Source organism: Etheostoma cragini, chromosome 9 (genome assembly GCF_013103735.1).
Source record: "Etheostoma cragini isolate CJK2018 chromosome 9, CSU_Ecrag_1.0, whole genome shotgun sequence".
NCBI classification, from domain to species: Eukaryota; Metazoa; Chordata; class Actinopteri; order Perciformes; family Percidae; genus Etheostoma; species Etheostoma cragini.
Genome location: NC_048415.1, coordinates 6,795,192 through 6,808,423, shown reverse-complemented (window position 1 = coordinate 6,808,423; position 13,232 = coordinate 6,795,192). Strand labels below are relative to the sequence as shown.

The following is a 13,232-nucleotide window of genomic DNA, read 5'->3' as shown; positions in this document are numbered from 1 at the left end:
ACAAGCAAGAATCAGTGGAGAGGAGTTTTGCTAAAAGGAGCCAGATACCTACTGGGAAAAAATGAGTAAGAAAAAATGTGTTTGTCACAATAAGTGACAAATAAGCACTTGTCAAAAAGACACGTCATTGTGACATCTGCATGCCAGTAAGTTTTTAGATGCTTGGCAGCTATTACTGTCGCCACTCTAATTTCTCTTACCGAATTTGACAAAGAGCACGCCGGTCGTGGACACAGTACCCTGGGTGTTGGTGGCCACGCACTGGAAGTAACCTGTGTCAGTAGTGTCCAGGTTACGGATGCGGAGGCGTGATCCATAATGCGTTGATCGGTACGAAATCCTCCGTGGCTCTTGCACCACTGGAGCGTCATTCTTCAGCCAGCGCACAGTGGGCGGCGGGTTACCAGACACGCGGCAGAAAAGCTCGGCTGATTGGCCCAGAGAGGTTGTGATGTTGTTCATGGGAGCTTCAAGACGGATGAAGAAGGGCCCTGGATAATAAGGAAAACAAGGGAGATTTTTTGGTTATACAGTATATACACACACACACACACACACACACACACACAGGGCTAAGTGAGAAGAAACATCAGGGGTTAGATGATTGATGGTGAAAAAGACATAAGGAGAGGTTGTATTACATAAGGCCAAGAACTAAGACATAAATCAAACAACACTTACTGTACTACATCAGAGCAAGATGTAAAAACATGCTGCTGTTGAAAAAAGAACAGTGGTAAAACAACTCTGTGTTTTCAGACACATATATCCAAACCTAGTTTTGCAAGTTATTTTGTGGTTGCCACTGAGGTGACACCTAAATTCACTTTTTGTCATGGCTTTATGATGCCTGCTTTTTTTTACCTAGCTTGTACATGAGCTTATGAGAAAACATCACCTGTGTTGAGGGTAAAAACTTATATAGAAGAATAAAGGAACAAACAATGAGGCGGTCCGAAGCCACTGTATTGAGTTTAGGCGAGGTTGGAAACGACAAAGCTAAACATTATTGCACAATTATCTCCCAAAACCTAATTCTTTCTCAAGGTGGTCAGAATTTTTTTTTTCTTGAGGGACAGACTAAGAGTTTAATGTGCAGGGAAAACGTTGGTATTAATGTCAAAAAAACCATCTGGTAAGTTCCCTCAACCCCAAAACCCATCTTAGGTATGCAGAACTGCTCCTGCACCTACAAAGTCAGCCAAAACAAACAAAGGAGAAAAAACACATACAAGGGAAACTCAAAAACTAGTCCGACAAACTTCAATTTGTGTGAATAGACAGGTTAAAGAGTAAAAACAGAGGAACACACTTATATGTTGCATGGACACCCACTCATTTTAATATTTACTATGCCATGCAAATTCATTAGTTAGAGCTTCTTGGCACTGGGCAACATAACATTTACATCCCAAAAAGGGTTTTCCCTACAAGAGCAGTGCTATCTTTTCCTAAGCTTCTCTCTCCTAATATGTTTATGCTCTGTTGTTAATTATGGTGTAGCCTACATACATTATACTGCAGAAAACCATTACAAGTCTTTAGGATGAAACATGTTAATAGAACACCAAAATAATCCTAACACCAGTGTGTAATAGTTCTAGTAAGAAGAAAAATGTAAATGAAATTGGTTCCTGTTATAACTGCTATGAAGTACGGTTGTGCCGATGGATGATACCATCGTCCATCGTGATGATGGACCGGCCACGCCCCCCACCCTGTCAGACACACGTTAATCCTAGTGGACGGTATATTGACAACTCCGTTGGTAAACAACACAAACTTGAACTAGCATAGACACCTGCGTCGGGCTTTGCCCTGTGCTACCCCTTAAGTTGAAGCAACCCCCCCCCACACAATTATGGGCAACCTATTTGTAGTGATACAGTCTCTCTCTCTCTCTCTCTGTCAGTATAGTAGCTCGCTCTACCTATACTAGTAACGTATTAGCATGCTGTGAGGTCATACTCTGCGCCTCGGCTTGGACACAGCAGTCTCCAGTGAGAAAGAAAAGGCGTTAACGTGGAATGCTATCACACTTACCTTTAGCCCCTCATTGGACTAACTTTGTGGATACTACTGTGTGCGTGCATCAATAATTAAGTCTGATGGCAATGTTATGTAGGATTTATGAATGTACATTAGCAACAGTAGGCTAATTCAAAATGGTGCCATTTTATGTGTGAGCTAATATTGCGCATCTGTTCATGTGCGCTGCAAGAGTTATGTTTCTGTTAATTGAAAGCGTTATTCAGTGAAAATATAACCGAGAATATAGTTTAATCGCAGCAATGATGGTGTATTAGGTTATTACTGTCGCTCTGTTAAAAGCAAACGTTCCACTGTACTGTCGTTACGCAAATCACAGAGAATTTATTAAGTCTAGACTTTACATTACCGTAGTTAAATAAAAGTAGGTCATGTTGTAATATGTTGCCCCTACCAACAACAGTATGTAATACTGTTTATTTACAGAGGGCATTATTTTTGATCGTTTCTATGTTGACTATTATCCCCAAACCTCCCAAACTGTCCATCACAACCTTTTACTGCAAAACATCATCAACTGCTAATTTAGGAGACATCACCCAACACTAATATGAAGCTGTGTGTGCTGGTAGCGTTTTTGCTGCCCTGGTTGGAGCATGCTGGTGCCCTTGCTTGTTACTCTCCGTCACCATAGCAACCCTTGTGGTTATACGTGCAACTCATCTGACACCTACAACTGACATATTGTCATGAGGTGTGTAAAATGAGTACCTAAGACATGTATGTGGAAAAAAGAAATGGGCACATTTGTCTTGGCATGGCTGTGTGTGTGTGTGTGTTCGTGTGTGTGTCTGTGTGTGTGTGGGTGCGTGTACTCAAACCTCTACTGAAATGAACAACACACACTCACAGTTGTCCTCCCTAAAACCCTGGGCTTAACGCAGCAATGTGGTACTAACAAGTGTGTGACAATATGAGACTCCCACCACTCTCTCCTCACCTCTCTCCCTTCTCAACCACTTTTTATCTGTCCTCCTCTCTCATTTCTTACATAAACAACGGTCTACTTTGTACAGCCCTGTCTCTCTACATTACCGCACTGCAGCCAGAACCGGACCTCCAGCAAGTCATTGGTGAAGTTGTCGATACATTTTGAATCACATCATATAGACAATATAAGTCTCACCATTTATTCTTAAATCATTGCTCTTCTGCATAAATCTACTCTGAGTATTGTGTAAGTTGTCAGTAGAGGTTTGAGTACACACAAAGAGACAAAACACACACACACACACACACACACAAACACACACAGTAAGCATTTAATGCACTCACACGGACTCCTGTGTCCTCGGTTTGCTTTAACAATAGATAGATCATCAAAGCACAATCTGATTATAAGATGTAATAGATGGTGTAATGGGTAGGACAAACTGATATGAATAGGGAATGCAGAAGCACAAATAAAATAATGTGGATGAGTTTCAATTGAATCTGTTGAGTCTGATTATGTTAAGATTTGTAATCACTGTAAATGTCATTAGGCAACCTTATAAGTACTGAGATGGTAGACATGATAAGCAAAATGCAAAATGAAACTTTTACATCTCCAAAAGGTATAAAGAGGGAAGGAAAACCTTTTTTTAATGTTTATTCTTGAGTTTTGTACTAGTTGGTATTTTCTTTCTTTTCTCTTACTATGTTTGGTATCCTGCACTGAACACCAAGGCAAATTCCTTTTCAAGGCAGTAAAACTAATTCTGATTTAATAACAACCAGATCAGATCAGCCATCAGATCAGAGGTGTGTGTGTGTGAGAGAGAGAGAGAGAGAGAGAGAGAAAGAGAGAAATTGTAAAGTGCCTTAAATAAAGGCCCTATATAAATGCAGTACATGTACAGTATAAAAGCATATTTGAAAATGGAAAAATACCCAAACTTGGATGCACTGTATGTGGTCGGCTCCAGGTGTATGCAATGTTAATGTTGCAACACTCCCTATAGTGCCAGGTCATCACCTCTCATAACCATGCTTACACACATACAACATGCAATGCTAACACCAGTCACAGAGGTGTGCAAATACACACACTGGTAGAAGCAGAGGTCATTGCTACTGTTGGTGATGCATGTTTTATTGCGTTTGTGTGTGTGTGTGTGTGTGTGTGTCAGTGCATGCTTACATCTGTGTGTGGGTGAGTGTTTTCATTTTAATTTGACTTCACAACTATCAACACAAAGCCATGCAGGGTCTGCTGGGATCTTTGCCTGTACACTGTTATGAGTGTAGTGAACCAAATCTCACTTTACTAACTTAATGTGCCTGTTGAGTCTGACTATAATATCTAAAAACAAAAGTATTTACATTCATTAAATGAGAACAGGTCTGCTCTTAAAATACGTGACTGTTTTGCCAAAGGCAGAAGGGTCAGTCAAACTGTCTCCATTAGTTGAGTTGATGGAAAAGAAAATGTTTTTTGGAACTGTATGCTTGCACACTTCATTGGGTGTTATAATAACTGACAATAAAGCAGCGGGGAGCAGGAGAAAGGAAAGAAGAGACAAGAGGAGATGACAAGAGGAACTGATGAGAAGAGAGGTGAAGAGGAGAAAGATGTCCTGCCAATTTCTGTGTAACAAAGCCGCCCTGTATGTAATTGTCTCGTGGTGAGTGTTGTGGTATTTGGCACCAGGAGTACTGTGAAACTCAAACCATTGCTGCGGACTGTCCTTTTAATGTGGCCGGCGACTAAATGGTGCCCTGTCATCAGCGTGCATTTGCTCGCAGAGGTTTTGTACAATCAAACGCTCACACGCAGGCACACAAACGTAAACAGGCGCACACCCACACAACCGCAACACACACAAACTATACATGTTTCAAACTAGTCAGGTTACACAATACCTTCTCATCTCACCCGCAACATTGTATTTCTATATGCGAATAGACATGTACAGTATGTCTATATTCAATTGCATACACTCACGAAAGTAAAGCTGTGCTAGGCCGGCTGCTCTCAGCAAGACCCGGGCACAGAAACCTGAGTGGCTGTACAGCTAACTAAACATAGATACACTGAGGAGTTGGGACTGTAGCATTGCCAGCTATGGCTAAAGGTGAGTTTCATTAAAGTTGGGTCACTCTCCAAGTATCCAACAGCGGAAGAGGGAGAGAGGAAAGGATGTGAAGGAAGCAAAATGGATAAAATAAAACAAAGAAAAAGAAAGAAAGAATGAAAGAAAGCCCCAGGGAAAATGAATTCAGTAAACTATCATCACCCCTGATTTCAGCCCAATAATGAGCCTCTTTCAGCATGATAACTTCCTGCTACTGATGCATACTGATAGAGCCACGCTACCTGAATGCTGTCTGCTTGGTCAATCAAAACCAGTCCCTGCCTGCAGACAAAACAAGTGGTGCAATCACCATATATCCATCAGATAAGAAGCAGATGTTAGTCATGTGTCCAAGCTCAAACTGACACACACAAACACAGATACAGTACTATGAACACATAAGTGTGCGCGCACACACAGACATACATACACACACACGCATAGAGCTTTGTAGGTTTTTACATTTTGTGTTGTGGAAAATAAAGCTGTCTCTATGATTTGTTTAACTACTCCTTATCCTTATTTTATTTAGGACTTTTTAAACATCCTTGATTGTCCACTGTATGTTTAACAATGTCTGTTTTTTGTCTATAAAGAATCTGCTGTGGGGCGGATGTTGTGGGAGATTCGGATTTGCAAGGGATGAATTAAACAAACCAGACAAATTGAATGAGCAAATATAAAGGTCAAGTTCAATAAAGTCTCATGTTGAGGATCTTCCATGTCAGGGTGTCTTTATGGGGGAATAGGCGGATGTCAGCTCTCCAAGCCAGGGGCAAACTGAAGAGAGGGAATGAGATTTGACTGATAACTCTGGGAAACCTTGTAAGGAAAAAAATACAAAAAATGTTTTGGTTCTGACTCAGTTGTTCCTGCAGTGCTGACAGGAGGACAGCAGTTTTAAATGTTGCTTCCGTCAGAATCTGCTGAACTAAACCTGGGCAGCTCCAGGAGACGTGAGGAATAAGCTAAACAAATCTATGTGGGACAACCAAGCAGCCTTTGAGGTCAATATTTCCATCTTGTATCATGCAGTTGATTTTCTCAGGCATTTGGACCAGGTGAATTGCATGTTAAATCTGATTTGTTTGTTTTCTTGTCAAAGCATTTCAAACGTAAAAGCAATTGTTTGACTGTGAAACTCCAGAAGATCTGGAGCAGAAAAGTCCAGTGCAGGATACTATGTGAGTGCAAAGAGTTTAGTTTAGTGAGACAGATTAAGAGTGGTGATATATTATTTTCACAGTGCATTAATGTGTGCATGATGGCTACCCTATGCATCCTGTGTTCCTTCAAAGTATCAGTTGTGTGCATCCTCAGATATTCATTTTATAATTATTTTTCACTTTGGTGGTTAAGGCATTTTATCAGGATGTAAGGTCAGCAGCAAACAACAAATGACAAGAGCAACAAGTAGCAACGCTACTGCTGCTTTTTCTGCTGCTATCTTAATAGTAAGTAAGTTGAGTATTGAGGTCTGGTGATCTCAGATCTTACCAGGAGAAACAGTCTACCAATCAAGCTTTGTATGTGGGATTAAAAATGGGATGTCACCTTCCTATATAGCTAGCTTGACAAAAAAGACGACAAGCATGGATGACTTTGATGCAGCTGCACTAATGTTGTAGGTAGATTTACAGGAATAACAGCTATTTAATCCACACTTGTACACAGACACACAGCTGATCCCCCCAAAAAAACTACAAAAATCAGCTAACATGAACACGATGTCAACCTGACTGAATACAGTCTGATTATCAGACTAGTTCTGGTGTAACCCAGTAGGGATTCAACCCTGATTTGCCCTCCATTGGATGCACATTTTAAAAGTATGCAGGAAAGTATGTGATCAGTGTTGTTTGCATCTTCTCGTTGTGTGTGCTGATTCAGAAGGCATTCTTGGAAATGAAGTGAATTTCTACCTGAAATATAAAACGACAAGTGTGCACTATCTTTCTAAAAAAAAGTAAAATTCTGCGACTAAAACTCTGTTAGAATCTCTTTCCTGTGGTCTACTCCTGTAGCACATCTGCAAACAACTCTGGGTTTCTACTTCACATGAAAACACTTCATACTTTCTTTATTTCCCCCCAAATGGCATGGGGATGCCTGGCCAAAGATGATGAAATAAGGGGGTGACCATTGACGTCAGGCTGAAAGATGAATATATTGAGCAAACTGTAAGAAGATTTAGTGAAAGAATCAGCCCATTTTGACATTCCACTGGTAGCTTTTGCTTAAAACAGATCTAAAAGTAGGTCAGTGGAAATTAGTGAAATACAATGCACCTGTGGCTTTTTTCCCACATGTTGAGTACATCAATGTGTAATTTGCTCCATCGATATTTCTCTACAGTGGCGTATGCCGGGACAATTAGTGTTGGCTGTGTTGCAGAAGGTGACCATTCAATGTGTACATTTTAACAAATCATTGAATGTAATTTCAGATGTGGGGTTACAGTTCAACAAATCATGGGTTAATTGCACAGGGAACATATGTGTTGCTTGTAACAGATGTGTTCACAGCTATAAAAAAAATTCTGGAAAGACGTTTGTTAAGGATGCGTTGATGTGGAGCCCTGCTTTGTGTGTGTGTTTAATATGTGTCTTTACCATCACTAGAGGTGTTCCATGAAGTGGTAGCTATCACACTGGGGTCTTGGGGCAACTCAGACCCTGTAAACAAGAGGAAATGGAGAAGACTATTAGCATGTTTCTGGCAATAGGGCTCTATCAGCTTTTATTCCTATTTCACTAGATGGATCATGAACCCTGCAATTAGTATAAATGTGGAAGAGCAAAAACAAAATGACAAGCTTTGAGCTTCAACCCCTTACCATAAATACAGACTCAAAAACTGGAAATGTGACAGGATGCCATTTATTGTGAATTTGACCTACAAAAAACATGCTGCCACAGCAAACACAATATCACATTTACTGTAAGTATTTATGTGTGGACAGGGGGTCACTTTAAACTGCAACAACAGACACACTGCCCTCAGCCAGACCTTCTGTGTGAATGGGATGCTCCCAAGACGAAAGAAAGGCTCAGGCCTAGGGTATACAGTTTATACTCTTTAATTTAAGTCACACGACACAAGTCAAAAAACTAAATAAAAGTCTATGGGGTAGCTTAAGCAAAACAATCACAATGCTGCAGCCATTTTACAGTGTTCAAAACAGCAAACACAAACACTGCTTTAAGAGTTTTCCCACCTTATATATGGTTATCATTGTACATTTGCTGGTGTAGATCAAAGGTTTGAATGTACAACAAGGAGCCCGTCAGCGAGCCATGTGGACCTAATGCTGCTTTATTACCAGCTGACGACAGAGAAACTCTCTACTTTTCATTACAGAGAGAGAGAAACAAGAAAATGGGCTTCAGCATGCACTGCCACAGGGTACAAGGTGAGTCCCGACAAATGAAAAGGCCTGCAGGACTTAAACATGCAGAACGGACGGATGGCACCTGAAACTGTTGAAAATGACAAACGCACATACATTGTCCCAAAGTTACAATGAGCTCTGTTTATCAGGCTGACCCAGTGTGTGTATGTGTGTAGCTTAGTGCAGGCTGGGATAGTTTAACATGATCAATAAGCAAATGGCTTAAACAAATGCGGAAAACCAAGCCAAGCATGTGTATTAACCTGCACTTCACACACAGTACTATATTTACGTATTGTATTTTTCAGCAACACATTTTAAAACATTTATTTAAAAAATAATTTATTCACTCATTTACAACTTAAAAAACGTTATTGTTATGTTTTTGGCACGCAGAGTAACAGTCAGGGAGAAAGTCTGCAACCAAACAGGACCAGGCGCCTGACACGGGGTCACGCTAATTGGGTGTTAATGTGTTTTTTCACAAGTGCTGTGTCAGGATGGTAATGATTGTGCGGTGGTGCTTGTGAAATGAGCTGTGTTAATGAGCAGCTCTTTGGGCCTCGGCACCTGTTAGCAAGGGAGTCTGGAGGCTCACAACAACAGGCAAGCAGCTTTATGAGTTAGGGGTCAAGATTGTTACAGATTTTTAGCAACGCTGGAGGGTATCAAAGCGCTGATAACATTAGACTATACTGTTGACACTTTGAGAAATAACTTCACTGTTTGCCTTCTCTTTTAACTATTCAAAACATGTAAGATTGTTGGAATTCTTGGGTTTCTTGTGTTTCTGAATTTGTGTTTCTTCTTTTCTTCATAGTTTACAATACAGATAGGTGTGTGCTTCATATACTTCTGATTGGGACCCAAAATGACTCCCTGGTTCGTTCGTGGAGGCTCCAAAGACGACATGGTGTATTATGGCAAGTCTTGGCCCCAAGGTGAGCCTAAATTCTCTCTGTGTTCTGGATCGATAGGCTTAAAGAAACACAGAGCTATGTGCTTTACAAAGGACAGAGAGGGGCCGTTGCAGCTCACTGGCTTCACTAACACAAAACTGGCCAAGTGTAACCGGGGAGAGATCAATAGAGGGGCTGGACACAGGAATACGGCAAAGGGAAAGAGGAGGGAAAGGTGTACATTAAGAGAGTTTATAAACAATATGGAGTAAGCACAACTGCATCAATTTGAGAAGAATTGGGCTATTTTCAGGAACAGTTTAATTTGTTTCAGGAACAAACCGCAGCACATTTGATTTTTATTGTCATTTATCGAACTAGACAAGATTTGTTCGCCTAATTGTTACTCTATTTCTCTCTCTTCCACTTTATCCCTCCTCTATTTAGGTCACATCTGTTAGTTCTCTTTCATTGAGACAATCATCTGGAATATCTGGAATGAACTGCGGAGTAATTTTGAGATTAGCTTTTTAATGTTCCTCAGTAACAGAGGGAAGCAATTGCGTTAGGCCCATTTGTTAATGATAGCCTAAAAATAACCCTTTTCACAGCGCCTGTTTCAGTTTAGATCAAGGGTTCTTGCCGTTGTGGTTCTGGCACCCTGGTTGGATCAAGATCCCGATTCTGATGTTCTCCCATATGTTACCTGGATGTTTGTATTACAAAAGGATGCTCGTCTGCCTGTACAAATGACTAAAAAAGATCATAGGTGTAGCTCAATGATACTTGTACAAAGTCTAAGAGTGTCTAAGAGTCTGACTTTGACTTAAAAACCCAAATTTTACAGTAATTTTTAAAGAAATGCAAAGTCACCTTGATCCTACAGTTGTGCACATATTTCCATAGAATGTCAGTTGGATGGATGTTCTGAATATTCAACAATCTTTATCGTAGTATCACTTCCCCTTCTTGGTTGGTATTGCATTTTTCCTAAAAATTTAAGTTTTGGAAACTCTTCTTTCACTTGCAAACAAGTGCCACTTAATTGCAAAATTTACAGTGAATAGTTGACACTTTAAGAAAATCTCCACAAAGAAAGTTCCATGAAAGCTGACTATGATCCTCATCTAGCTTTATTTGGCTTATGATGATAAAAAAAAAAATCACACAGAGACATGTGCGTCACCCATGCAGCATAAAGCTCTGAGAATTCGGTGTGACTTTACTGTGACAGCAGAATATGGGAATTAGTGCAGAGCTTCAAACTCATGGGAATGAGTGAGAGGCCTGATGTAAAGTAAAGGAGAAATTGAGAAAGAGGGAGCCTCAGAGGGTAAAGCTGATCCAAATCAGAAATGTTCAATTTGAGCGGTTATGCATAGCAACTAATATGCTGTTATATGGTCTGGGGGGCTGTGTTTGGAGCCAGGGTGGTTGGTGTGGTGAGTGAGACTGATGTATGAGCTCTCCCGCTCTGTTATTATGGCCTCTCCCAAGGTCCTCTTCCATCCCTATTAGCTGGAAAACTAAGCTAACTCAAGGGTTATCTGTAAGAACAGCAAAATTACAATTTTTTACATTATTGCCATATGTCATATTTCTCTTTTTTATTTTTAGATTATTACTATTATTTAGATTATTGGCATTTTTAGGGCCTTATTTCGGGGGGGAAACAACATGCAGCAAAGGGCCACATCCAGAACTAGATCAAGCACCATGTAGAGCTCAAGCTACCTTAATGAATCATTTAGTACAATTAAGCTCAAGATTGGAAAACAGGTGGAAAGTTGCAGTTTTAGTAAAAAAAAAAAAAAAAAAAACGTGATTTGAGGAAGAGGAGAAAAAAAAAAGCGCAGGAGTGAAGAAAGGGGAGGGAGACTGCAAAAAACTTGGAGATAAATGGAGGGTAGAAGAATTGGAAAATGTGAGAAAGCAAAAAATAGGCAGCAAGGGAAAAATAGAGACTTAATAATAAACCCAGAGTGAAGGTGCTCGTAAAATCAGCTTTTTAAGAAGCGGGCTTCTGTCCAAACAGGCGGACTGCAGGTTTGTGTTGGCTGGAGAGTTTATCTATTGTGTCAGATGTAATTAACAGTTAGCATGATCATACATGGGCATCACAGAGTCAAGGGAAGTGATGGCCAGCCACAAGGAAGGAGGAAACAGAAAATAAGTAGGTAGATGGTAACTCTTGTGACTGAAAATCTAGTTTCAATGTCCCTGACAACAACACGTGGCTTATATTTGTAGTTTGGGCCATTTCTACACAATCTGAAAATTGGACTATGTTGTTTGCACTTCAAGAAATAACTAATGTTTGCCTATTCTTTCAACTATTTATAACATGTTTTATTGTCTGAATTCTTGGGTTTCTTGTCTTTCTGAATGAATGTGTTTCTTCTTCAGTGTTTCTAACTCTGACGTTTGTTTTGTGCTATTGATATGTTCATAACTTGGTAAGCACAATATACAATATACAAAATACAAATAATGCTAAAAAATACCACCAACATTGTAATAAAACTGAGTTGAAATAGCCTTAAATCATCCTGTAAAGACAGACGGAGGGGACAAGACAGTAGAGCTAGAAAAAGGCCAATGACAGCTGTGTCTTAAACCACTCCCTTGTTCACTACTCCCTTATAATAGACAAGAAAAATATTCCTCAATAGTAAGAAGTAAATTGAGATTTCGGACAGTAAATAGAGTGCACTGTACAGCAAATAGGGAGTAAGTTCAGACACAGACAATTTGTACCACCTGTGCGTGTGTGTGCTTGCTGTATAGATGCATCTGTGTGTGTGGGTGTGCAGGTGTTTTTTTCCCAGGCTCAACTGGAGCATATAGAGGAATAAAAGCAGGGCCAGTTCAGTGACCAAGTGTTCACCTGAGGACATCATGGACCAAAGAACACAGGAACCACTAACACACACACGCACACACGCACACACACACACACACAGTCCTGCGTCGCCTCAAAAAGTTCTGCTCTGTAATCTTATAAGACCACAGAATGGGGTGAGAGAGAGACAGGAGGGCTGAGTGGGGGAAGGAGATGTGAGCAGGATAGATGACAGGAGGCTGTGTTTTTTTGGTCAGAACAATAGACAATAACAAAAAGAAAGACCTCAAGTTGCAACAGACACTGCTTTAACAAGAAAAAGCACAGTTAAAAAAAATAAAAAAGTATTGCTTCTCATCCAAAAATCACACAGAACTGAGCCACGAGGACATTTTATGCAATGTATACTACATTATATTATAGCCAAATTATAGCTTGGCTTGACCGCAAAATTCTCAGTAAATACTGGAGGCAACTCCAGCTTTGCGGGTAAAACGTGCCTGTTTTTTTAAAACTTTTTATTTTTAAATGGAGCTTGATTAAGTTGGCATGTATGTCCTTTCTGAAGACACTGTTCATTCTTAGCATTGAAAAAAATGTATTGAACAGTCAATCTGAGCTCCAGACCACTTCAGAGGTTTTTTTAATTCGCTGCTAAACTACTTCTGAAGAAACTTGAGCCCACCAAGAATAAAGCTGACACAGACCAACAAGTGCAGAGCAGATTGCTTTAAACAGCAGCTTGTCACTTCACTGAAAATTATCTCATAGCGTCAGGCCCACACGGACAACTGTCACTACCCAGCATTCCTCAGTCCATGGTGGGTGATTCTGGCTGAGTGGACAGCACAGTGACGTCCTTATATTCACTGAATCCTAACAACCTCCAGGGATGCCAGTCTGCAGCGGACTCTGACCTCTCAATGGGGATGTTCTTGTTGTAGTTTTAACATAATTGTTTAATGTCATCTACCAGTCTCCACCACCACTCCACA

General features: G+C 40.3%; 1 protein-coding gene across 2 annotated transcripts in view; it reads right to left on the bottom strand.

Annotated features, from left to right (window-relative positions):
- Positions 1 to 13,232, bottom strand: part of ror1 (receptor tyrosine kinase-like orphan receptor 1) — a 113,158-nt gene that overhangs the window by 30,486 nt on the left and 69,440 nt on the right. Inside the window, exons 2-3 of one of the 2 annotated variants that reach the window (XM_034882101.1) lie at positions 7,718 to 7,780; positions 201 to 491 (exon numbers count right to left, since the gene is read on the bottom strand). In XM_034882101.1, the coding sequence (XP_034737992.1) occupies positions 201 to 491; positions 7,718 to 7,780 (354 nt within the window). The remainder of the gene's footprint in view (positions 1 to 200; positions 492 to 7,717; positions 7,781 to 13,232) is intronic. The other variant, XM_034882102.1, reaches the window with a different exon arrangement.